Here is a 26,571-nt window from a genome sequence, read left to right as displayed (position 1 = left end):
TTACAAATATCAAAATAAAAGAAAATCAATATTGAATCGGATTACAAATACCGGAAAATAATTGAAAATTTTTCAGAAAAAAGCACTAAAAGTTATACTGGATCGGTTCCATTATCTGGAAAGTATATTGAAATTGAACAAATAAAAACTTAGAATTTTTTTTGCTTTTAATCCCTCAAGTATTGACAAATTATAATTTGGTCATTGTGATTTATGGTTAAGCAAATTATGAGTACATTTTTGAGCTCTTGCTAGTGAATCTTTACAAATATTACGAACTGTTAAACAATTTAATAACTGGTAAATTATGTTCTATAAATACACATTGTTGTTAATTTGGAGGTTAAATGTGCTTAGTATCCAACTATTATAGGACCAAATTTGGAATATATTAATAATTAAAGGACCAAAAGTGTAATTGAAATTGTGAAAATCAAACGTAACAGCCAATACAAAATTACAAATACTCCTCTTTCCCCTCTCTTTTCACACTCCACAGTGTTTCTCTGTTTCTCTGCAACACTCTCTTCAGTCTTCTCCATTTCAACCAAATAAAGCTTACCTACCGATTTCTCTGGAATTTAGGTTTCAGAATTTATTTTTTAATTTATTTATGGGCTTAAACAACAACAGCACCACCAACAAACGTAAGCTCAATGATTTCGTCGCCGATCAAATGGAAGTTTCAGTTCCTTCCGCCGTCAAGATGAGAAAAGACCAAAATCTCCCTCCAACACATATTCAGTTTTTTGTACGTTTGTTTCCCGGCGGCAAAACGCTGGTAATTCAAGCCGATTCTAATGACTCAGTAGAATCAGTTCACGAAAAAATCATGTTAATCACCGGTATACCGGCGGTGGAGCAGCGGTTAATTTACCGGGGAAAGCAGCTTCATCAATGGGATCAAACGTTGTCGGATTGTGGTATTCAAAAGGATGCAAGCTTGGAACTTGTAGGCCGAATTCGGAGCACAGGCCATCCTCAGGCGTGGCAGCTCATGAATGACTTAATTTCACTAATCTCTGGTATTTTGAAAGGCAATTATCCTGCTGTTAACTCGAACTCGTATTATATATTAAAAATGCTTATACAGTTTTTAACTATAACACCGAAGGATAATACTGAAAAAGCGTATGAGCACATCCAAATCTTCATTTCCTCGTCTGCTCCTTCAGCTCTGGTAATGCTTTATATGTCTTCAAATTATGCTAACAAAAATAGTGCTGATGAATCCGTTCGTTCATTTATTGATTCATTTAAGAGTAAGTTGCCTGTACCTGTGTACAATGGATGTGTTCCTATAGTGTTAGAGTTTTGTAAACTTCTCAGAGGAGCTGTTGGGATTGATGATCGTTTGTATAATAAATGTCGGAGTAGTTTAGGGGCTATAGTAGAGTCCACTGGGATTGCGACGTGTAAGGCTGAAACTAAGAAGTTGTTAGCATTGCAAGATGTTTTTCCGTTTGTTTGTGAGGTAGCAAGTAAGTTATCTTATGATTTGGAATTGACAATGGGATCAACTAAGCTTATTGGGTTATCATTTAGCATTGTGCGGGATTTTACTGTGTTTATGCTTCCGGTGAGAAATGTAATACGGTGGCAAGTACCATTTCGCTTTCCAATAACTTTCCCGTTGGAAGAGGATGACACCAGTGAAGGAGTGTATTACAAAGAGTATATTGAATGTTTGCATCATATTTTCTATGATTTGCTAGATAAAATGGAGATGTGTTTAAGGGAATTGGAAGACCGGTTGGGTTTGAAAGAGAATGGAAAAGGCAAACCTATTGCACCCTGGTGGTCTCAGTATCTTGTAATTCTGAAGGAGTTAAATAGTATATCAAAACTGTATAAGGGCTTGGAGAAGGTATTTTGGCAGAAGATGAGGCAAATAAAGCTTTCATTGTGCTTTTTGATAGTTTCATTTGCAAAAAAGTCTGATGATTATGGTTGGGTTCTTGAGCACAAGGAGGTAACCAATTTTGAGTTGAGGAGGCATTTGGCAATGATGATGCTTCCGGAAGTTAGAGACGAAAATGCGATGCATGAGATGCTCATTGACAGGTCCCAGTTGTTGGAAGAATCATTCGAGTACATTGGACAAGCTGATTCCAAATTGCTACGAGGCGGTTTATTTATGGAATTCAAGCATGAAGAAGCTACTGGTCCTGGTGTATTGAGGGAGTGGTTTTTATTGGTATGTCAAGCGGTCTTCAACCCTCAAAATGCTCTCTATGTTGCTTGCCCAAATGATCGTAGAAGGTTTTTCCCAAATCCAGGTAAGCTTTTAGTGCCTTTATGTACACATTTTTTTGCATTTTATTCTTACTTGAACTCATTAATCTCCAGATTTTTGCTAGTATCAGTATCTAATTTTTTTTAGTATGAAACAGAGGATAATTTTGTGTGGATATGACAAGATATGTGGATATCCCTTAAGGTTGCTTGATGTAGTTGCTCGTCGCTAGTCTCATTATTCAATTTTTCCTGAAACCTGTGTCCTTGCAGCATATCTTCTTTTTAAAATGATTTTGTATCTTTTCCTGTTCGTCAGAGATCTGTTTTTTACTTGCTTTATGACCCTTGGATCCCACCTCTTGTTAAGTTCAAATAATAGATAACCAAATTGGAACTTGTATTCCACTAGGAAAAAGTTATGAAGGAACTGGTAGCTAAGAATTCATGTTTATCATGGTATACGACCTAATCTAAAGAATAATTAGGATCTAAAAAGGTTTTTACTCCTATTTTTTTCCTGTAAGCTTCTAATAATCCATATTGACTTCGAGTTTGGTTGTGTACACTCCCCCAATCTAACCAGCGCCAAACACACTCTCGCAATCGCAACAGTCTCTAAGCTAATGTTGAAAGTACTTTTGACCCTTGAGATGTAGTAATTTTGACTTTGGCCCCATAAAACATGAAGTCGTGCTTTGGCTATCATTTGTCCAATCATTTAATGCATCACGGAAAAGTAAAATTACTCTCTGTATTAGAATGTAAATAACGCTCATCTATGATTTGTGCTTGCAGCATCTAAGGTGGACCCATTACACCTTGAGTATTTCCGCTTCTCTGGTAGGATGATTGCATTGGCTTTAATGCATAAAATTCAAGTCGGTGTTGTGCTTGGTCGTGTGTTCTTTTTGCTATTGGCTGAAAAGAATATTTCATTGGAAGACATTAGGGATGCAGATCCATACTTATACAGTAGCTGCAAGCAGATACTGGAGATGGATCCAGAGATGGTGGATGAAGATACACTGGGCTTGACATTTGTTTGTGAAATGGAAGAGTTGGGTTCCAGGAAAGTGATTGAACTTTGTCCCAATGGGAAAGATACTGTTGTGAACAGCAAGAATAGGATAAAGTATGTTAATCTTCTTATTCGACATCGTTTTGTCTCATCAATTGCTGAGCAGGTAGCCCAGTTTTCTAGAGGTTTTGCTGATATAACTACGTCAAGGCTCCAAAAGTCCTTTTTTCGGTGTTTAAATCTTGAAGATCTTGACTTGATGCTTGATGGGAGTGGAAGTGATGTTTCTATGGAAGATTGGAAAGCACATACAGATTACAATGGCTACAAAGAAAGTGATCCTCAAATATCATGGTTCTGGAAGGTACACGATTCTTATCTGCGAGTCACTATGTTTTCATAATACTTGGTACTTGACTTTAACGCTTTCATCCTCTCTTTCTTCATTATTTGTAGAAGCAGTAAATTTCTGACTCAGAACTTTCTATTTCCTTCAAAGCTATTGCACTGGGAAGCATTTGTTTTAGGAGTTTGGGAGGTTCATATTGGTTCTTTTACTTTACCGGATTCTCTACTGGTAGCGAATGTTTTGCCGGAATAACATCTAATAAAAGCAAGAACATTATAAACGGGATTTATTGTACTCATATGCCTACTTTATTTGCCCATCTTCCACGACATTTCCTTAAGTGCGTCTTATGTTTTTTTTAAAACCGCACCCAGCAATTCATATTAGTAATCCTGCGGCATACGGTTATTTTTTCTCATCTATATCACACTTTGAATACGAACTCCGATTATTCAGACTAAGATGAAACAAACCGTCCTTTTCCATTTGTCTTAGAAGCTAGAGCTTTATAAGTCAGAAAAAGAAAAAGGACGAGTTGAATTGAGAGAATTGGCAGAAAGCAGGAGAGCAGAAAGGTTGTCTTTGGTTACACAATGCTAGGATATATAGCAGGGAAAAGACTTACTTTTATGAGTGAGTCTGTTACTTTGTCGATAGGGGCAAGGATAGAGCAATATTTAGAGTACACTTTTAGGCCTGTTACTACCCTGCCTCACACCTATGTCTGCCATTCTAGCCAAAATTGGAAATGATCACGTGGGATGCAGTTCTATGAAGAGCATCTGTAAGGCCTAAACAGAGAATAATATGTTTTTCGTGTGTAGGAACTATCAGGGTAAGCAACTATGGAAAGGCTCTTGGTCTAGTGAGTTTTGCAGTCTTTCTTTTGGTTTCCCTAGAGCCGGTTATGGATGTACATTCGTGGCATTGGTCATGCTAAAGAATTCTTTGATTGAGGCCTGCTGGCTGTGTTTAATGATATTACAAATAAATAATTTAGTGTCAAAAGGTAGTCTTTGTCTGCTACTTAGTAGCTTGCTTTTGTGGTTTCTTATAGTGGATAATGTAAGTTTGAGCTGCCCATGCACACCTGCTTGAGCTACTCTTTTACCATTTGACAGTCTTGTGTCTTGGTATTTGCTGTTCGTGGATGTCATGGTGCAATAAGCTACGTGAGGATCGTCCTAGTCCCTTCTCTTTCAGGCATCTGTTTTTATGCACTTTTACTGTACAAGAGAGAGAGAGGTGGATTTTTTGTGTTACGGAAGATAAGATTCTCAATGAAATAGGATTCACGGTAACACTAAATATCAAGACGCAATTCCTCTCTCTTTTCTCGTTTACATTCCCAAGGTAGTTTGGTGGTTATTGGATATGGATCCCAGGTAATTGATTATTGCGAACTGGATTAGTTGTCGCCACTCTGAATATTGTAAGGACAAACCTTCAAGTGTTAGAAGATGTGATTCATACCAATAACATTTGTTTCTTTCCTTCCATGCAGATAGTTGCGAGTATGCCTGCTGAGCAGAGAAAGGTGCTCCTTTTCTTTTGGACTTCAATTACGCATCTGCCTCTAGAGGGTTTTGGTGGTTTGGCTTCTAAACTTCACATCTACAAAACCTCAGAGTCCTATGATCACTTGCCTTCTGCGAAAACATGCTTCTACCGCATATGCTTTCCTCCTTATAAATCCATGGCCATCATGCAAGATCGACTCCGCATAATCACCCAAGAGCATGTTGGTTGCAGCTTTGGTACCCGGTGACATGCAAATTTTGAGATTGAACTTGCACATAAGATATGTAATCAGCTTGTACATGAAGTAGGATATGCCTACCTGCTACCTATTTGAAACTTGACTTTTTCATGGTCCTCTTTTTGTTACCCCCTCTTTGCATGGCTGAAGTTCGTACTTTCAACTCAATGTATCACAGACTGACGAGTCTAAGACAAGTTAGAAAAGCTAATAGAACTTGGCTTACTTCTTTACTGAATGCGTATCTTTTCTTTTTCCTTATCAAACTTCTATACAGGTATAATATCTATTAATGAAGAAAAAAGTTCCCGTCCTTCTTCTGTCTTCTCTATGCATTGTCGTTCTCATTCCTTTTTTCGCTCTCCCCTATTTTAATAGTGTTGACATGGCTGAAGATTGTATTTTTTCCAGCTTTTTCTCCTTATCAACAGTTTGTAGAGGTATAGCATCTATTGATAAAGTGGGAAGGTTAGACAATCTTCTAATTCTTATTCTGCATTATCTGTAAAGCATTTTGACCAACCATTGTTATGTATGTATTTATACAGCCAGATGTGCTTCATATTTTTTTAACTTTTATGATGTATATATTTAACCTTTCCCTTTTTAATTTAGGCATGTAATATAACTCTCTTTAATTCCAGAACAAACACTACTGAGAGTTGCAAACTTGTAGATTAGCATCTATATTTCACTTATGCTGCATCTGAATATCACTGTCTGTGATACCTCATACCTTCAGAACTGTATTCCTTCTGAACTTCGATTAATCAACGTCTTAGTCGGAAAATTTGTGCACTAGGAAACCTTTCATTCTCATTGATTTGCGCCTTGTCATTCTGTAATTGTTGTCAAATTTTGTGTTGTGCATACATGCATTATCATTTTCTTGTTAGAAGGGTAAGTTAGTGGAATGAGATATCAACCTATATATGTTTCGCCAATCGTCAAGAATTGATGTAAGGTAGGACCTTATGTATGGCTTCTTTTGGTAGCTATCTTTATGGATATAGAGGGATTGTTGACTCTCATTTTCATCTACAACTTGTCAAATTATTGCTTGTGGAATGCTTTACAATCACCATATTGAATCCTTCTATATTATCTTTAATCTGATCTACTTTTTCTCTTCCGCAGCTCTTTTCTTTTTCCAAAGGGAAACGACGGCCTTCCTTACAAGTTCTTGCTCGATCAAAAATATATGACATGCGAAACCATAGCTTTGCTGACTTTATGAGATCTAACTTTCATCGCGACATTATTGACTCAGGTTTGTGCTTTTTGCAAGCTTTTTTTATAACGAGAGAGTTGGCCCGCCCCGAAAAGCTGAGTTTTTTTCATTCCCTTGTGGTTGGCATGCAACAGCCTTCTTGATTGTATAAGTAAATGATCCAATTTTTGATGATCAGATAGCTAACATCAAGAGAAAAATGAAGGTATTAACCCATTAATAAAAACAACCAAAAATGATATGACCCTTTTATTATAAAAAACTAGAGATCAAATCTCATATCATCTTAATCAAACCATAGCAAACTGAACCCTGGACAAGATAACAAACATAGCTTTAAAAACTATGGAGTATCCACCCGACCACCTAGACCTAGGCATATGCTAAAAATAACATATGCCCTCACTGTAACCATAATAATATAGTAGTAATAATAGTAGTAAATAAAATATTAAGAAACAGAATAAACACAACCAACTTTAATAGACCACCATCATTCACCAACCATTGAACTATTTCCCATCTTCACTAAAATTCTTCAGAATTTACTCTTCAGCTTTCTCCACTGGAACTGCTGTCTCTTCAACAGGTTCTGCTTCTGCTACTGGTTCCTCAGCTGCTGCATCTGTGGTTTTCTCAGCCACTGCTTCTTCAGTTACTGGAGCTGATTCCTCTGCTACAGGGACAGCTTTCTCTGTTTCTGGTTCCTCAACAGGGGCTGCTTCGAGTTCAGCCTCCGCGACTGGGGCTGCTACCTCTTCAACAGGAGCCGCAACTGGTTCATCAGTTGCTGGCTCCTCTGTTTCTGTGGCTGCAGGTTCTGCTGCAGCCACAGGTTCTTCGGCAACAGGGGCTGCTTCCTCAGCGGGAGCAGTCTCTTCTACTGGTGCTGCTGATTCGACCGCGGTTTCGCTTTCTAAAACTGGGGTTGGTTCCTCTACTTTGGTTTCCTCTAGGGTTGTTTGAACCTCAGCCTCAGCTGGAGCAGTCTCTACTGCTGCTACTGGTGTAGATTCAACCTTCAAACAAAATTTGAAATTTCAACTCATGAGAAAAGATCTATATAAGCGATAACAATTAGTTGGGAATATGTGACCATCGTGTTAGTATGTTTACTTTAGTTCCTACATATACTAGGAATCTTTATATCCTATCACTGAGTTATATGCCAGTAGAAAATATAGAAAGCTTAAATAGAGCGACATAGTCAGTAAAGATTCTTATAGCTGATCTTAACTTGCTTGGGATTGACGTGTAGTAGTAATTATGTTGTTTTGTATTCTTGATATCAAACTAAGGTCATAAAAAAACTGTGATCATTGACCTTATCAAGATATTTCATTATAAAACCTTTATCCAAGAATGATCTAATAATATTTTCAAGATATAAAGAGTATTGATCAACCATTAGATTTTATTCACTTCATCAGTTTTAAGTTTTCATTTAGAAAGAAAGGAAGAACAAAATTGCCAAAAAAAAAAAAAAACATTGGTATAAAAGTACCTCAACGCTGGCCATTGGAAATTGAAGGAATAAAGTTGAAACTAAGAAGATGGGAAGAGAAGAAAAATAATGAAATGGAGGGGGTCTTAAGAAGCAAAGGTGGCCAAAGTGTTTTTAGTTGTGATTGGTGATGAAAAAGGATCAAATGAGAGAGCTATATATAGGGAAGTAAAATCGACTGTATTAATTAAAATAATGAAAAGAAAAGAATCTTAAAGGATATACAAATTGACATCTCACATCACTGACTTTAAAGGGTGTCCAAAAATTAGGATGTCTACTTGTAAATGTATTTACTTTACTTTATGCTTACCAAAAAAATTAATATTAAAATAATAACAATTAATATTAAAATAATAACAACTACGTTTCAACCCCAAGCAAGTTAAGGTCGATTGTATAAATTCTCATTATTTATCTCATATCTTAAATATATTCTGTATTGTAAAGATTCGTTATAAATTAATTAATTTCATGTTGATTGTCGACCTAGTGTGATCTTCATCTTTTATTCAAGTAATTCAAGTTTGGAACACAATATGAATAAGTTCACGAAATAATAACAATTACTACTCAACCTCAAATAAGTTGAAGTCAGCTTCATCTTGACGGGTTTTATGTTGGTTGTCATCCTACTGCAACTTTTTTCTTCTATCCGAACTTGAAACTTATAATATGAGCAAGCTCATACAGACAGCTTCAACACGGACTTCTTCTTTTTTCTTGATTGATTTTCAAGATGAGGGCCTTTTTCTTTGGTAAGATTATTTATTAATTCATTTATTATTTATTAAATCATTTATTAGTTTGTCTAAAGGCATTTGTTTGATTAGGAAATGGCAAAGTCACATGGTGGTGGAGGCCATGTCCTATAAACAGCTATGATATCTTTTTTCTTGAGTGGTTTCTTCTGTGTTTTGTGCAGGTGACTAAGACTATCATGCTTTCATGTTCTAATAATTTTTAAAAATAATTTTTTTTTCTTTTTCTGTTCCACCTTCTTTTTTTAATTAATTTTTTCTTAATTCTAGATTCTAGATCTTCACAACAAAATCTCTTGGTTTAAGGGAATGAATCTAATTGCTAATTCATGCAAATACTCATATAAAAATCAACTCAGCCTTCTTTTAATTTTTATATGTATTTATTGGATCCTGTAAACTATTGATACTATTACTTTATCAGACAAATTACCACCAAGATTTTGTCAAAGTAGTGACAAAGTAAATACATCACTAATTACTAAATTAAACATTTATGAAAAAAAATGAAAAGCTTAAACTAACAGATTGACAGTTAAAATGCAAAGACATCAAATTTTAAAGCAACCATAGTGTGAATAAGCTTTTAGTTTTTTAGGTTAACACGAGAATAAGAAATATTCAACTTGATAGCATTTACGCCCTCTATTTTATTTTATGCCACATTATCTTTTTATTAGTCTGTTAAAATAAAATAACATATTTACTTTTCATTTACTATTAATGAGAAATTATTATTGCCATACAAATCTTATGATATGTTTCAAAACCACAAGTTTCAAAATACTCCCTTTTTTTCTTGGACTCTGTGTCGAGTTCAATTATGTCAAATAACTTGAAACTATCAATATTAAGTAACTGGAACCAGGAGCAGAGCTAGATTATTAGATACAGTTCGGACGAACCTGATAGTTTTTTCTTAGAGATCATATTTCTATTAAGAAATTTATATATAAATATTTAAATCCAAACTCAGTAAATAAGACGAGTTATGAGTTCGATGACAAATTCAAAACCACTGAGGCGTATACACCTTGCGGCAAGCGGTGTCACGTAGCACCACTTCGTCGAAATATTTGTTAAATAAGTATATATAGATACTAGATAGCATACAAAATGAAAAATATTGGGTATAAATATAAATAATGACGCCGCTTGTCATTATAGTGATTTATTCATCTTTTCATTTTCTTCAAATATTACCACTTACCAAAAATCTTACGTACATTCTGACAGAACCCATAAATTTCAAATATTGACTTCGCTTCTAATTGAAACTCGTGACACTATATTCAAATTATGTTTGTTTTTATCTGTCGGCATGGCACAGTTTTTATTAACAGTAAAATATATGGTGAATCATAGTATAAGATTTTCACCATATATTTCCCTTAGCTAATAGTATGGAGTAAAATGTTTTTTACGAGAATGGTCAAAATGAGAATGTTTAGGAATTTGAAAAAAATAGGCAACTTGATTTTCTTTCTGATTTGTGGACAAATGGATATGAACGTAAAGGCCAAAATAATAGTGAAGGGCCGGTGCCGAATTGGACCCCACTATCACAAAATACGATCATAAAATGTCCAAATGGGTCCCACCCCACAGCAGAAATCTGACGTGGCACATTCTTTTTCGATCCAATTCATCCCACATACTTTTGGGCTTTCTCGGAATGGGCCGTACTTTAATATGTTTATTAGGGCCTTGTGGGCCCATACCTAAGCCTTGAGATGCTTTCCAGGTACTACACCTCGTGCTTTCCGGGTCCCACTAGCATGCCCCCTCTGATTTTGCCACGCTGGATTTGTGTCATTCGCCACTCTATCTCTGCTCGGGTTTGCTCTCCAAAATGCTATTGCACCATAAATGGCTATTCGGTGCACTAAGTTATCACTATGCGCGAGGTTGGGAGAAGGGTCGAACCACAAATATCTATTGTACGCAGTCGTACCTTGCATTTCGAGGTTGTTTCCACGGCTCGAACCCGTGACCTCCTGATCACATGACAATAACTTTACCAGTTACGCCAAAGCTCCCCTTCTCTAAAATGTTGATGCACCACTGTCAGATTTTTCAAAATATACTACTTTTGGAGGATCCGACGTACAGCCGATAATATTTTCAGAAAACCGAGGTACATAGGTCATAACTTTAGCAGAAGGTTGTGATTAGGTGATAAGTACTTGTCCATCCGAACGGAAGAAATATTTGTGAGAGAACTCAAAAAATTTAAGAGGAAAGTAGTATCGTAAGCAAAGAAGCCGTAACATACCTCACAGATTTCTCCCTTGAGCTACCTTATCTTCGAGTCTAAAAGCGTATTCCCACTGTCCCGGTTTATGTGAACTTATTTCCTTTCTGGTTCGTTCCAAAAAAAATGACCCCTTTCTAAATTTGGTAACAATTTAGCTTAAACTTACGATCCTATCCTTAATGAGAAGCATTTATAACCACACAAATACTCTGGGTCCCTTTTTGAATTGTTTAGGACCACAAATTCCAAAAGTCTTATTTTTTCTTAAACTCCGTGTCCAGTCAAACAGTTTCACATAAATTAGAACGGAAGGAATACATATTGTAAACTTGTATTATGCATATAAATAAATTCATCTAAGGTGTCATGTGCGGCTCTTCTTTAAAAGCTTGCTTGCAAAGAAGTCTGTCAATTTTTTTCTTTGATCACTCCTCAGTCCTCATCGACCCGCCTTTCGTCATGGCCGTCATACTAATCCAATTAGTAAGTGTTCACTAAAAGTGAAGTTCTTTAAGTTTAAACTTTATTTATTAGTATAAATTGTACGACGATGCTGTTACCGGAATGATGTTAGACATGCTGACACATTTCTGAATAGAAAAAGTAGGCAGTACTATTTGATATTGTCCTTAACTATGATTGACACTGATACAGTGCGAAGAGAATATATATGATGCATTAAGCTCCCGCTATATGCGGGATCTAGGAAAAGGCCGGATCACAAGGGTCTATCGTACGCAGTCTTACCCTGTATCTGTATTTCAGCAAGAGACTGTTTCAGGGGGCGACTCAAGAACATTGGAGACCTAAAGCCAATTTTTTTTTTTAGGCCTTAAACTTTTTAAAAAAAAATCATATAGAATAACCTGAGCCATATGTCAAATTATAGTTGACATATGTGAATTCTTGTACATAATAATAATAAAAAAAATATACTACTATGAGGTAAAAATATCAAAATAATAAATTTTAGAACAATAATAGGAAGTTAGAACAACAAAATATAATTCTAGTCCATAACTTAATATCAGAATAAAATATCACTGTTGTTGCAGTGCTTGAAAAGAATAAAAAAGAAGCAATTTTAATTATACTTAACTATGTTTTTAACCTTAAGAATGCAACGACAAACTAAAATGAAAATATATATCACTCAACCATAATTAAGTGTTAAAAATTATATATGCAAGACAAATTTCTTACATTCATTGGCTTGGTATAAACATTGGATGCAAATAAGTTTTTATAATCCTTCATCCCTTATAATTTTTAGAGAATAGACAACATAGTAAGAGGAAAAGAAAGAATATAAAATACAACTTTTATTGTGAGAAAGAGAAAAATAGTATTAATATTAGAATGTAAATTTACTATTAGTCGCCACAAATCACATTGGCTAATCATACTCTTTTTTAGATAATTATTATATACTATTTTACCATAAATATTCAATATATTTTGAAAAAAATTTGTCATAGAATTAACCTATTATTAATTAAAAATGGGGCCTAAATATTTGGGGGCCTAAAGCCATTGCTTCATTGGCTTTACCTTATGGTCAGTTATGGATTATTTCCACCGTTTGAACCAATGACCTCCTGCGAAGAGAATATACATAGCATATTAAATTTGATTTTAGAATTTCTCCAGCTACAGTTTCTAATAAAGAATTTTGTCAAAAGCCTGTTGTTTCAACCACTAATAAGTACATTTTTATAACTTAAAATACATTATAGTTCGTATTGTTAAGATCGCAAAACAATCAATAAACACGAAATTTTGGACTATAGCATTGAAAAAAAAAAAAACAAGACAAGAATCGTCATCAGAATATACATCTCGAATTAGAGTGCACTAACCATAGTCAAGAATGTGTTAATTAGTATTAATACCTATCCCTATAAACTAAAGTGGTTTTAAGACTTTTTGTTGATTTAGATTGCTTAAAGCCATTACTATATGACTTAACAATCACCTTAATTATATGAAAGATGAAAATATTTTTAAAAAAAATATGAGACTAGTCAAGATTCTTTCCGATAAGAAGCTTAGCTGTATTATTATGTACAATACATGTTACTCTATAAAGGTATCAAAATATAGAAAGAATTACTGATTAACATTTTTTATTTTTGCCGTTTCATATACAAGAGGGACCCATTTAAGAATTTTAATATATTGACTGTGGCAAAACCAAGTTGGTATATTCCACGTAAATTATTTAAAGATAGGATATAAAGTGTGATGGCTCTTTTGTTTGGCTACTTTCCACTATAATAATTTTATATGTAATCTTCTTATATTGACACTTTGTAAGTGTGATATAATTCAAGAGTAAGTATAATATGATAGTATAAAACTTTAAGTTTAATTTAGTATTTTTATTTTAACAATTTACTTTGATAGTAAAGGATCAAAACCCTTCAAAAATTATCTGACCTTATTAGGATGTTACAATCATAATGCTTTAATCAATTTTATTATCTTAGAGAAAAGTAATTTGAATATCTACGCTATTTACATCTTAGTACTGCTGAAATAAACATAATGACTTTTGTCCACCTCTATATAGGAAGTTATATTTTTTTCGATTTCCCACCCGATAACTATAATAAGGTTAATCCTTCGGGTTGCCCAGTTGGTTTGGAGGGTGGTTATCCACATGGATGACCTGAGATCAATTCCCCCTTCAATGCCTTCTGGGTTGAGCATGTCGCACAGGGCTTGCCTAGTGCGGTTACATCCCTGTGTGGTTTGGAGGCTATTACACAGGGGGAGGTTTACCCAATGCTTACCACAGAGTGCTCACCCGAAAGGCAAAGGCTATGACAGAGATTGTAGCGGCTGCGGGTTTCCCTCTTAAGAAAAAAAAAAAAAACTATAATAAGGTTGTATAACCTTGTACTGGAATTTTACTATTTATATGGTAGAAAAATGATATTTATTATGAGCCGGTCACTTGAGTTACTCTACGAGCACAATTAATATGTTTATTTGTTGAAGAATAACAATTACTATCAGTAAGTTGGCCAGCTATTGTGTATTTTATGTTATAATATTTTTCAAAATTCAGTGAAACAACTCAGATTCTGTTATAAATAGAGTTCTATTTATGGTGAATGTCTATATTTAGAGAGATTCTAGGGTTTATTACTTGGTGGCTAAGTCACCATCTCCCTATAAATAGAGGGTTCTATTCCATTGTAATTCATCCCAAAATCAATAAGAATTCTCTCCCTCTATTTTTCTCTGCAATACTCTTCTTCTTCTTTTATTGTTTCATAACACGTTATCAGCACGAGACTCTAACCAAGTGAGTAGAAGCTTTGGGATTGAGCATAATGATTGTCAATTATTCCATGAACTTCCTTCATGATTAAATTCGGGATTTAAGGTAAGTATCTTACTTTATTTTTCTCTTTTAAATTCTTGAAATTCTATAATTTGATTTTATATACAAGCAAAGAAAACAAAGTTTGATAATAACTCTAATGGAGTTTGAAAGAAATTATAACCACCCAAAGTGGTAAAATTTCTATGTCTTGCCATGATCAAATTCATGTATGATTATGGGCACAAAAAGTGGAAACCCGTCCCATTGAATTTGCTCCATTCTCATTCCCTTAAGAGAATGTGATAGCAGTATGTGATAAGTCTAAAAGAAGACAAAATTATCACTATGAATATATCAATGGATGTGGACGTGGCAATAGACGAAATTATGATCGTACATCATTGTGATAATGAGAATAATAAGGATTCTCAAAATAAACCTTCACTCTGTGAAAGTAATATTTGTCATCGATTTGACATGAGAATTTATAAAGCACATACAGATGACTATGGTCAATTCATGATGTGAATGTGACAACATCCGATTTATAAATACATATTCATTCTTGAAAGAATATGAACATGCTAGTGGTAGTGAATATACCACACTCACCTCTAGAAGGAGGTTTGAGATGATATAAGAAAATAATGTCATTATTATGGCTTGAATGGTCATTGGTCACGTACCTATTGTACGCCAAAATATTTTGGTAATGTGATTCCCTCGAGCGCATCTCTCAAGACTATCCCCAAGAAGTTCCGCATGCCCGAGATTCCTAAATACAATGGAACGACTGATCCCAACGAGCATGTCACCTCTTACACATGTGCCATTAAATGGAAAGTTCTAGAGTATGACGAGATCAAATCTGTCTTACTAAAGAAATACGGAGAGACCCTGTCAAAGGGAGCTATGAAATGGTATCACAATTTACCACCTAATTCTATTGACTCAATCGCTGTGCTTGCATCACAAACCTTACGGTCGGCATAACTCTTCTACCTAGACTGAGCTGTACGAAATCTATCCTGAATGATCTTAACCTTATCCAAGGAATCCTGTACCAAATCTGTACCCAATAACTGAGCCTCCCCCGGCTCAAACCATCCAATCGACGATCGATGCTGCCTACCAATATTGAAGAATAACAGTAATGCAAGAAACAGATCTTGCATATAATTTTGACCATGACTATAATGGTATAACTTTCTCTTTAAAAGAGATATTCACCATATGGATGTTGATGAATATGTGGTACTACAAAATTAATTGAGAACTCTGTAAGAGCCAATTATACTATTTTGGAGAAAAACAATTGATTACCAATAAGGTATTGTGTTTTAGTAAGTCTCAAAGAAACTTATTCAGTTTCCAAAGTATACGCGAAAGCGGTTGATTATATCGAGACTATAAATAAAGGAAAGATTTAATATCTTCTATTACTACAACTTGTAGTGGGGTAATATGTATGTGAAAAGCTACCCGCTTTATTCTCCAGTTTGTACTACACAAACAAGAGAATAACACAATAAAGAGAATTTATTGATATAAAAACCCATATCATAATAAACCTGGAGTTTATTGATAATTGCACACGTCATGGTGTAAATCTGAGGTTTGTCAATATTGATAATTTATTCAGTTGGCATAATTGGTTTAGCCATATCAATTTAAGTTTGATGTGCAAAAATAAAAGAGAATTCACATGGGTAAATATTAAAGAACTAGAAAGTTCTTTACGAATTCTCTTATGTTGCTTGTTCTCATTAATTAATAGACCAACTAAAATTGGGATTGAATCCCATGAATGCTGGAAATTTCAAAGGTGAATATGGGCCCATTCACCTGCCATGTATACCACATAAGATGCATCTATGAAATGGTTACATGTGCGATTATTATTAACCCGCAACATGGTGTTTGCGAGGTAACTTGCTCAATAATTTAATTTCGAGCATAATTTCCAGATTTTCTATTCAAGAAGTTCATCTTGATAAGTTGGTTTACATCACAGTTGGTTTAGAAAAATGATTTATTAAGTGCCTCTACTTAATAGCTAAACAATTGCTTATGAGAACAAAGTTATCTATATCAGTTTGATATACGTTATATATGAAAGTATATTATTTTCTCCCCTCACAAGTGGTTCAGGGTCAGGAACCAAATAATTTCATCTTATTATTATTCATGTGCGGGGTATATTTTGATTAATACCATAACGCACAAAGATGGGTTCTCAAAGTTGAGGTAACAAGTTAGTTTTTCTAACATGAAGGGGAGACACGATTAACAGTTGAGAAAACGTTACATGGAATGAATTATCATTTGTACATCTAGATCCTCGAATAACATAATATGAAATTGAGGTTCATAAAAATATAATTCATCTGCAATATATTGCAAAGCATGCCAGACGCATTTGCTGACCCAAAGAAAGTAACTATATTCTCATTGCAAATGCTCATATTAATTCCTAGAAGGACAAAGTCTATGGTACGCTTAAAGTGTATAGACAAATCGGTTTCAAATAAACTTCTTGATAAAGAAGATGAGCAAATGATCAAGATGATCATAATAAAGAAGGCAAGTAATCTAGAAGATCACATGACATAACACTTCATAAAATCTCGTGAGAGATTCAGGTACCTGAATATATTAATGAAGAGATCTCTATGTTATGTCTTTATGAAAAATAAGGAGGTTGAAACCGATATAAAATGTTCGCCGACGACATCTAGATAGCGCTAAATATATATATATGAGGATCTTAAGTCTGAAGAAACAATTCAAATAGAATTGGTTTCATATGAAAGACATATAGTTCTAACACTTGAAAGTATAAGGTCAATGGTATGTGCAATCAGTTTTCAATATCTTATATGTCTAGCATGACATGAAAACTTGATATGCATCTAAAATCTATTATATGACTTATGTGACTTAACTTATATGACAATCCATGAAGGATTTAAGTTGCTTGAAGCATATACAATTCTTGATCTTGAAGTACCACTTCCTCAGTGCAATTTGTGCACAAATGTATCTTGCTATAACTATATGCATGATAATATGATAGCAAGAGTTTTCACCTCTATGTGAAGATATTGAACTGACGATTCCAACAAGATCATATGAAGACAATTCATCTCTATCAAGAAAGATAATTTCAAGGTGCAATATTCATTCAAGTTAATATGACTGATTTGTTCATCAAATCTCTACCAAAGATCTTTTGAAGATGGTGCACAAGATTGGAATGCAAATGCTCAAGGATGTGAATTAATGCTCTCATCAGGGGGAGTTAATGCGCGTTGCACTCTTTTTCCCTTACAAGGTTTTGTCCCACTGGGTTTTCCTTGCAAGGTTTTTAACGAGGCAACCAAAAGGCGTATTGTTAGATATGTGTACTCTTTTTCCTTCTCTAGAATTTTTTTCCCACTGGATTTTATTTTAGTTAAGGTTTTAACGAGGCACATTATCTGTTGAATAGACATTCAAGGGGAGTGTTATAAATAGAGTTCTATTTATGGTGAATGTCTATATTTAGAGAGATTCTAGGGTTTATTACTTGGTGGCTAAGTCACCATCTCCCTATAAATAGAGGGTTCTATTCCATTGTAATTCATCCCAAAATCAATAAGAATTCTCTCCCTCTATTTTTCTCTGCAATACTCTTCTTCTTCTTTTATTGTTTCATAACAGATTCAACCATTTATCAAAATATTGTGTTTTGATCCAACATTTAAGATCTCAAGATTTTGTTCATTTGAACTTCAACTCAAACCCTAAGGCATTTTTACAGTAAAATTTTGAACTCATTACTTTCGTCGCACTTCATATATTCTAATATAGAATTCTTTATGCTACCTGCGCCTCGTCGAAAAATAGGAGGAAGAGGACGACCTAGGAAGAATACTAGCAAATTCAGTGATGTCAGTGTTAAGGAACAAGGAAAGCAATCAGCAAAAGCCAAAGAGAAAGCGAATGAGGAAGACGATCTAGATCTAGAAAGTGATAGTGAACTGAATTGGCCATATCTGAGTAGTGCTCAACTCAAATTGGCAACGCCGGCGAAGACAGTAACCAGTGTGACACCAATGATGAGTTCTGGTACAAAAAATACACATGCAGGGAAGATCGGAGCTGAAGATGCGAGTACGAGTAAAACTCCAAGCAATAGAACAGTAACTCCAAAGGCAACCATGGAACAGAGTAATAAAGCACAAGGAAATGAGAAAAGCATGCAGGAGAAGCAAACGCAGGGAGCTGGGGAAAGATCATGGGCTGGATTATTTAGCGAGAATAAACTTGCAGCTAAAGGAATGAATCTATCATATATCTCACCAGTGATACAAGATGGTGAAATAGTGGTGCAATTGCTGGAAGATGACATAGCGGAGGAACAACAGAAATGGAATAGAGCCTTAATTCTATATGTAGTAGGAAACATCCCAACAATTGGAGCAATTGAGCGTTTCATAGCTCAACAATGGGGAAAAATCAGGAAGCCAAAGGTATTGTTTCACAGTGACGGTTATTTTATAGTTTTGATGAACAGTAATGAAGAAAGGGATGATGTTATAATTAATGGCCCATACACATTGAATAATAGACCAATTATCCTACGACCATGGAAAGAGGGGTTTGATTTTGGGGATGAGATTCTCAGAACTATACCGTTATGGGTTAAGTTCCTTAAACTACCACTTAGTTACTTGAGTATAAGGCTCTAAGTAAGATTGGGAGTGGGCTGGGTAAACCTTTATATGCTAATACATGTACCACTATGGCTGACAGAGTCTCTTATGCAAGAGTACTAATTGAGATGGACATTACAAGGCCCCTACCAGGATCAATAAAGCTCTATGATCCAACTGGGAAAATGATTGAATAGATTGTGCAGTATGACTGGAAGCCACAATATTGCCAAGTGTGTTGCCAACTTGGCCACTCATGTAATGAACAATAGCAACAACATAGAGAAGAGGGGCAGTAGAGGAACAATAATCAGAAACCAAAGCAGGAATGGAGAATAGTAAGGAAGCTTGATCCAAAGGTGGATAAGATAGATGGCCATGGAAGATTCATGGAGCAGATTGAAACAGAAGGTGAATTAGTTCCAAATCAGCAAGAGAATGACAACCAATGGCAGATTGCTAGAGGGAGGTCTGCATCAGAAAAACAAATGGGATCTAAAGGGGGAGATGAAGTTGATATAGGCAATGCATTTAAAGTCCTAGTTGACACTGCCCAGAAGATAATGCAATTCTCTGAAGAACAGGAGATAAGAAGTAGGAGGAGTAGACAAGGAAATAAAGACAATCCCAAAATAACAAATATATCATGATGAACATTATAACATGGAATGTGAGGGGCATGAACAAGGTGTATAAACAAAACTACTAAAAAAATTCTGCAAGGAGAATAGTGTAGCAGTAATGGCAGTTCTGGAAAATAGAGTAAAAGAGAGTAATGTTGATGCAATAATGAGGAAAGTGTTTGGTGACTAGAAGTGGGTAGCCAACTATGAAGCAGCACCAGGTGGAAAAATTTGGGTTGTTTGGGACCAAACAAGGGTGGAGTTTGAAGTGAAACAAGTACATGATCAATACATAGCAGGGCAGATAACTATGAGGCAATGTAACAGTAATTTCTTTTTTGTTGAAGTATATGGCAAACATAATATTCAAGATAGGAAGAATATGTGGAATGATCTCAAAGGAAACCATGAATGGATTAAATTGGCCAAGTGTTTTAATGGGGGACTTTAACAGTATCATGTCCATTGAAGATAGAATACAAGAAAATCCAGTACAAGAAGTGGAAGTGAGAGATTTTAAAAATTTTGTAGGGGATGCTGGTTTGACTGAAATCAGAACAATTAGGAGATATTACACTTGGACAAATAACAATGTGCATAGTAGAATTGACAGAATCCTAGTCAATGCAGAATGGATATAGAAGTGGCCTCAAATGGAGGGGATCATTATGCAACCTGAGTTTTCAGATCACCGCCCCTTGAAGATAACTATGGCTGAGAATATAGTATAGGGTAAGAGACCTTTAAAGTTTTTTAACTGCCTAGCTAATCATCGAAGTTTAAGGAAATAGTAAGTCATTGTTGGAGGAGGAAACATAGTGGAAACAAGATGCAAAATGTATGGTACAAGCTTAAAGCAATGAAAGGTGAACTAAAGAAGCTAAACACTCAGGAATACAGTAGTGTGGGGAATAAGATACAAGAAATAAAAAATAAACTAATGAAGCTTCAACAGGATATGAAATCTCCAGAAGATGATAGTGCAGTCATAGATGAAGAAAAGAAGACTAAAATGGAGCTGGCTAAATGGATGGAAATAGAGGAAAGCATAATGAAACAAAAGGCCAGAGTCAAATGGTTAAAAGAGGGGGACTCTAACACAGCATACTTTCATGCTTGTGTGAAAAACAGACAGGCAAGGAATCACATAGGCAGACTTACAAATAATGAAGGGCACATACTGCAGAACACAAAGGAGGTTGAAGAGGAGATTCTACACTTTTATAAAACACTACTAGGTACANACACGTACTAGGTACAACAGCCTCTGCTCTGCCAGTAGTGAATCCAGATGTTATAAAGAGTGGGAGTATGCTGAACAGGATCCAACAAATGCTGCTAATAAAGTCAATCACAAAGGAAGAAGTGCAGACAACTTTGAAGGGTATAGATGATAGCAAGGCACCAGGCTGTGATGGATACAATGCCTATGTTTTCAAGAGGACATGGAGCAAAACAGGAGAGGAAATTACATCAGCAGTATTGGAGTTCTTTGAAAGTATAGATTTGTGCAAGTCCATAAATTGCACTACTATTACTTTGATTCCTAAAGTGAAGAATCCAATAAATATCAAGGAGTTTAGGCCTATTTCTTGCTGTACAGTAATATATAAGATAATCTCCAAGATTCTAACAGCAAGATTACAGGAAGTCATGCCAGAATTAATAGATAAATGCCAAACAACTTTTGTTCCAAGAAGAATGATAACTGATAACAACATCATGAGCCATGAGTTGGTAAAAGGCTATGGAAGGAAGAACATATCACCAAGGTGTATGCTAAAGATTGATATGCAAAAAGCATATGACTCTGTGGAATGAATATACATAGAACAAATGATGAAGTTACCGGGATTCCCTGAGAAGTTTGTAAGGTGGATAATGAAATGCATAAGTACTCTGAATTATACAGTAATTATCAATGGGCAACCAGCAAAACCATTTGATGCAAGGAAGGGGCTTAGACAGGGTGACACACTGTCTCCTGTGTTGTTTGTGATGGCAATGGAGTACTTGAGTAGGCTGTTGAAAACCTTAAAGAGGAACAAAGAATTCAAATACCACCCTAAGTGTGCTAAAGTCAATTTAGTACACTTAGGTTTTGCTTAGGTGATATACAATCAGTCAGGGAGTTGCATCAACAATTTAAAATCTTTTCTGAGGCATCAGGATTAATTGCAAACCCGAACAAGAGCTGCATATACTTTGGAGGAGTAGATCTTGTGACTCAAAGGAAGATTATGGATATGCTGGGATACAACAAGGGAGAGCTACCCTTCAGATACTTGGGGGTACGTTTGGGCACAAAGAAGATATCAATTATCCAATGTGAGCCTTTGATTGATAGGATGCTGACAGAATTCAATGCTGGACATCAAAATTTCTGTCCTATGTAGGGAGAGTTGTGCTTATAAGAGTGTTTTAACTGCAATTCAAAATTTCTGGGCTCAGATCTTTATTTTGCCAAAGAAGATTATTCAGTTCATTGATACAATATGTAGAAGGTTCCTATGGTCAGGGAATGTAGAGCTTACTAGGAAGGCACTGATTGCTTGGGAAAAACTATGCTGCCCAAGAGTAGTAGGTGGCTTGAATTTTACTAATGTGGAACTATGGAACAAAGCTGCTATTTGCAAGTTACTATGGAACATATGCAAGCAGAAGGAGAAGTTATGGATACAACGGGTTAATGCTTACTATATAAAATGGAATACAGTATGGAGTACAACACCTAAGAATGCATCTTGGGTTATTCAACAGATTTTCAAGGCAAAGAATTACTTTGAAAATGCTGGTTACACTGAAGAAGAGGTGCAGAGGATGGACAATTTCTCAATCAAACAAATGTATAAAACCATGCAGGGGGAGTTTCAGAAGGTAACTTGGAGGAAATTAATATGCAACAATTTTAGACTTCCAAAATGGATATTCATATTGAGAATTGCAATTCTGGAAAGGCTGGCAACAAAGGAAAGATTAGCAAGATGGGGAATAAAAATAGAGACCATATGTGCACTATGTCAACAGAGACTGAAACAGTTCAACACTTTTTTTTGATTGTGCAATGACAGGAACAATATGGCAGCAACTGCTGCACTGGCAAGGAATACAGAGGAAGAAGCTGAAATGGCAAGAAGAACTGCATGGACAGAAAAAGTAGCAAAAGGAAGAAGTGGAGGAGCGGTTTTATGTAGAATGACTTTAGCTGCTGCAGTTTACTATATATGACAAGAAAGAAACAGTGTCATCTTTAAACAGAAAAGAAGAACAGCAGCAAGCATAGTTAGAATGATCATTCAGGAAATTCACATTAGAGCCGCCATGTTTCCTAGGTTAGAATGGACTATGACCAATGTAAACTGGTACCCGGATCCAATAGAACAGTGATAGAGGACTGAAAAGTAGGAAAGTAGAAAGGTAGAAGGACCCAAACTGGGGTTGCATGTCCAGTGGGGTTAGTTTTTGTTCTGTTGTTTGCATGTACATATTTTACTTGGTAAATAAAGTCAATTAATTACCACAAAAAGAATTCTTTATGCCGAACATGCCTTTCGAGTTCAATCGCTAGTAATTTGTGACATTAAGCGCCCTACTTTTAGTATTGAACCCTGTATAGGGTCAAATTTGACCGTCAGCGTATTTACGCCAGTGGGTACGCCCAGTGAGTGTACGCCGACTAACGTAGCGGGTACGACTCGGATGTGGGGACAAAAGCGACATCGTTTAGGACTCAGTATCTTCACTAGGGAGACGTTACCTATTTTTGTAACTTTTTGATTATTTCGAGGAAGGTCTCTTATTATATAAAGGAGACCTTCACATCGTAAAGGGAGGATTCTGGAATAATACAACTCTCTCATTTTCTGACTTTCTCTCTCTATCTTTGCCTCAAACGAACATATTCTCTTGAGTTCATATTATCACTTTGCAATACTAGATCTACAACAATAACATCATCTTTGCATCTCTAGGTCTATTATATTTGATTACGATTTACCCTTTTCTTATTTTTGATTGTTTTCTATCTTACAAAGTATATTGTTAACTTTTGAGCCAAACAATTTGGCGCTGTCTGTGGGGATTTCGAGAATCAAAATCATAGTATCCACCTAGAGAACAACCAACTACCATTCTCTACACCACACAAACACAAAAGATGGCTGAGAATAACACAAGATCGAAAGCTATATTGGGTGTCACTACCAATCTCCTTGGCCCTCTCAACGAGGTCAGTGACGATGACATCCTGAATGCAACCCCTAGCATCACATCGGGTGCGGAGATCTCACCTTCCCCATCCGAAGATCTGACGATCTTGCACGAAAAAGGAGCTTCCACATCTGCGGCCACTGAAGCACCCTCAGCGGTCAAGAAGCTACTGGAAAGATGGCTAACAAGCACTCTGAGTGGCTTGGTTGAGAGGTCACCACAAGGTAACATCAGGTGTACACCGACGGTAGATACCACTGTTGCCGTGGGCAAATCGGAAGTTGCACTAGCAAATAACGAACCCGTCGAGACACAGACCAACGATGGCACGCTAACAGCCATCCTAAAGAAGATGGAAGAAATGGAAAATGAAAAAAAGGCGCTGCGCGATCAGATGAAGGAACATCAGGAGAGGGTCGACAAGATCCCCCGTGCTCCCAAGTTGCTACCAAAACGCGACGTGGGAAGGTTCGTTGAACAACCATACACTGAAGAAGCTGCCCCTCACTCCACCCCAAAAACCTTCAAGATGCCACCCTACTTGAGGGTATATGATGGAACCACTGATCCCGAGGATCATCTGATCCACTACGTCACCGCTGTGAAGGGGAACGACCTATCAAAAGAACAGGTACCGTCGGTACTGCTGAAGAAGTTTGGCGAGACATTGACAGGAGGGGCTTTAACATGGTACTCTCAGCTACCGGCTAAGGCAATATCAACGTTCGAGGAAATGGCGGATAAGTTCGTCACAACCCATGCAGGTGCGAAGAAAGCGGAGGCCAGGGTCAAAGACATCTTCGCCATCAGGCAAACTACAGGAGAGGGACTCAGGGACATCCTAGCAAGGTTTAACAGGGTAAGGATGAGTCTACCAAACGTATCGGAAGGTATGGCAGTCGCCACTTTCTAGAACGGGCTAAGCAGGGATGGTTCGAGGGCAACCAAGAAGTTGCTGAGCCGCCTCATAAAATATCCCCCTACCACATAGGAGGAAATCCACAACGCCTATTGCACTGAGGTACGAGCGGACGAGGATGATCTTAATGGGCCGACCCAACGGCTAATAGCGATACACCCAGAAATGAGGAGAGATCGACGGAACGAAGGACGGCGAGAATAACTCCCCCGCCCCAACAGGGATCGACATCAGCCATACACCAGATCCTTCCATCCGCCACCAAGGCATACAGACGCGCTACAGCGACACGTCGCCCCACTCCGAAACGAAAGAGCTACGCCTCCTTTATTATCCGCCCATAACTTTTGTGTGTCTCCTTAAGAAATAGTGTACGCACTGGAGAAGTTGGGCACCAAAGTGCAGTGGCCGCAGAAGATGAAATCAGACCCCGCCACAAGGAAATCAAACGTCCTATGTGAGTTCCATCAAGAACGGGGGCACAAAATCGAAGACTGCATAGGCCTACGGCAAGAGGTGGTTAGGATGCTGAACCAGGGATACCTGAGGGAATTACTCAGTGACAAAGGGAAAATCAACTTTGCACGCAGACGGGAACAACCCCACGGGCCGCCAAAGCCGCCCTCCCCAGCACGCACGATAAACATGGTCGTCGGAGGCGGCGACGACTTGGCGATCAATCACGTCAAGTTCACCACCACACACAAACTAAAGCAGACCATCGCCCATGAACGGTATGACGACTTCGAAGATAGTATCACCTTCGATAAGTCTTATGCCGACGGTTTGTCTTTCCCTCATTACGATGCTTTAGTTATCACTTTACGTATCGCTGATACAGATGTTAAAAGAATCATAATCGATGACGGAAGTTGCACCTGTATTATCCACCCAAGGGTCCTCGTACAAATGGGACTCGAGGATAGGGTAATACCGCTCTGCATAACACTAACCGGTTTTAACAATGCAGTGGAACAGACGTCCGGAGAAATAGCACTGCCCGTCTTAGCAGGAGGAGTCACGCTGGAAACAACTTTCCACGTGATGAATCAAGAAACGGCATACAACGTCATCATAGGACGCCCGTGGATACACGCCATGCGAGCGGTCCCTTCAAGCCTTTACCAAGTGATCAAATTCCCTACCCCATGGGGAGTATTCAGTATTCGAGGCGAGCCACGCACCGCACAAGAATGCTACAAAATAGCCCAAGACTGCGCCCACACCCAACAGCTAAAGGGGGCGAGCGCGGAGGCATAACAATTAGCCGTGTCGGGGACTAAGGTCAACCCGACAATGGACGCCATCAAAGACCCCGACGTTGTGGAGGCCTGTAAAGCGACGGTCGAAGATCTCGACCCAGTCCAATTGGACGAAATCAATCTTACGAAGAAAGCCTATATCGGGCACGGTCTCGCCAACCCAAGTAAGTATCGTGAATTCTTAAGTAACCATGCAGATTTGTTCGCCTTTTCCCATTCAGATATGCCGGGAATCCCGCGAGACATCGCTACCCACAAGCTGAATGTCGATCCACTACATCCGCCCGTGCGACAGATGAGGAGAAAATTTAACGCCGCTATCAACGAAGCGGTCAGTACGGAAGTAGACAAGTTACTGGCCAACGGCTCCATCAAAGAATCAAAATACCCCCAGTGGGTTGCCAATGTCG

At 37.0% G+C, this 26,571-nt stretch overlaps 3 protein-coding genes across 3 annotated transcripts; 2 read left to right on the top strand and 1 right to left on the bottom strand.

Moving 5' to 3' along the window:
• Nucleotides 1–512: 512 nt before the first annotated feature.
• LOC109240442 (E3 ubiquitin-protein ligase UPL5-like) lies at nt 513–5,775 on the top strand. The gene is made up of 3 exons (XM_019407091.1): nt 513–2,279; nt 3,034–3,620; nt 5,110–5,775. The coding sequence occupies exons 1-3, from the start codon at nt 614–616 to the stop codon at nt 5,371–5,373; spliced, it is 2,517 nt and encodes an 838-aa protein (XP_019262636.1). The 5' UTR covers nt 513–613; the 3' UTR covers nt 5,374–5,775.
• Nucleotides 5,776–6,815: 1,040 nt separating this feature from the next.
• LOC109240441 (induced stolen tip protein TUB8-like) lies at nt 6,816–8,244 on the bottom strand. The gene is made up of 2 exons (XM_019407090.1): nt 8,100–8,244; nt 6,816–7,614 (listed from the first exon to the last, which is right to left on the bottom strand). The coding sequence occupies exons 1-2, from the start codon at nt 8,112–8,114 to the stop codon at nt 7,141–7,143; spliced, it is 489 nt and encodes a 162-aa protein (XP_019262635.1). The 5' UTR covers nt 8,115–8,244; the 3' UTR covers nt 6,816–7,140.
• A 13,363-nt stretch (nt 8,245–21,607) lies between these two features.
• Nucleotides 21,608–22,999, top strand: LOC109240435. The gene is made up of 4 exons (XM_019407084.1): nt 21,608–21,780; nt 21,941–22,099; nt 22,168–22,617; nt 22,843–22,999. The coding sequence occupies exons 1-4, from the start codon at nt 21,608–21,610 to the stop codon at nt 22,997–22,999; spliced, it is 939 nt and encodes a 312-aa protein (XP_019262629.1).
• The last annotated feature ends 3,572 nt before the right edge of the window (nt 23,000–26,571 follow it).

The sequence above is a fragment of the Nicotiana attenuata genome, unplaced genomic scaffold, assembly GCF_001879085.1.
Source record: "Nicotiana attenuata strain UT unplaced genomic scaffold, NIATTr2, whole genome shotgun sequence".
NCBI classification, from domain to species: domain Eukaryota; kingdom Viridiplantae; phylum Streptophyta; class Magnoliopsida; order Solanales; family Solanaceae; genus Nicotiana; species Nicotiana attenuata.
The sequence above is the reverse complement of the archived record's forward strand: the minus strand, read 5'-3'. Positions and strand labels throughout refer to the sequence as shown.

Excerpts from the sequence above, each read along its gene's own strand:
- LOC109240442 (XM_019407091.1), top strand. The coding sequence starts at position 614 with ATGGGCTTAAACAACAACAGCACCACCAACAAACGTAAGCTCAATGAT. Across the intron at positions 2,280-3,033 it reads AAGGTTTTTCCCAAATCCAG|CATCTAAGGTGGACCCATTA; the intron begins GTAAGCTTTTAG and ends TTGTGCTTGCAG. Across the intron at positions 3,621-5,109 it reads AAATATCATGGTTCTGGAAG|ATAGTTGCGAGTATGCCTGC; the intron begins GTACACGATTCT and ends CCTTCCATGCAG.
- LOC109240435 (XM_019407084.1), top strand. The coding sequence starts at position 21,608 with ATGATGAAGTTACCGGGATTCCCTGAGAAGTTTGTAAGGTGGATAATG. Across the intron at positions 21,781-21,940 it reads TTGTTTGTGATGGCAATGGA|GATTAATTGCAAACCCGAAC; the intron begins GTACTTGAGTAG and ends CTGAGGCATCAG. Across the intron at positions 22,100-22,167 it reads GAAGATATCAATTATCCAAT|GGAGAGTTGTGCTTATAAGA; the intron begins GTGAGCCTTTGA and ends TGTCCTATGTAG.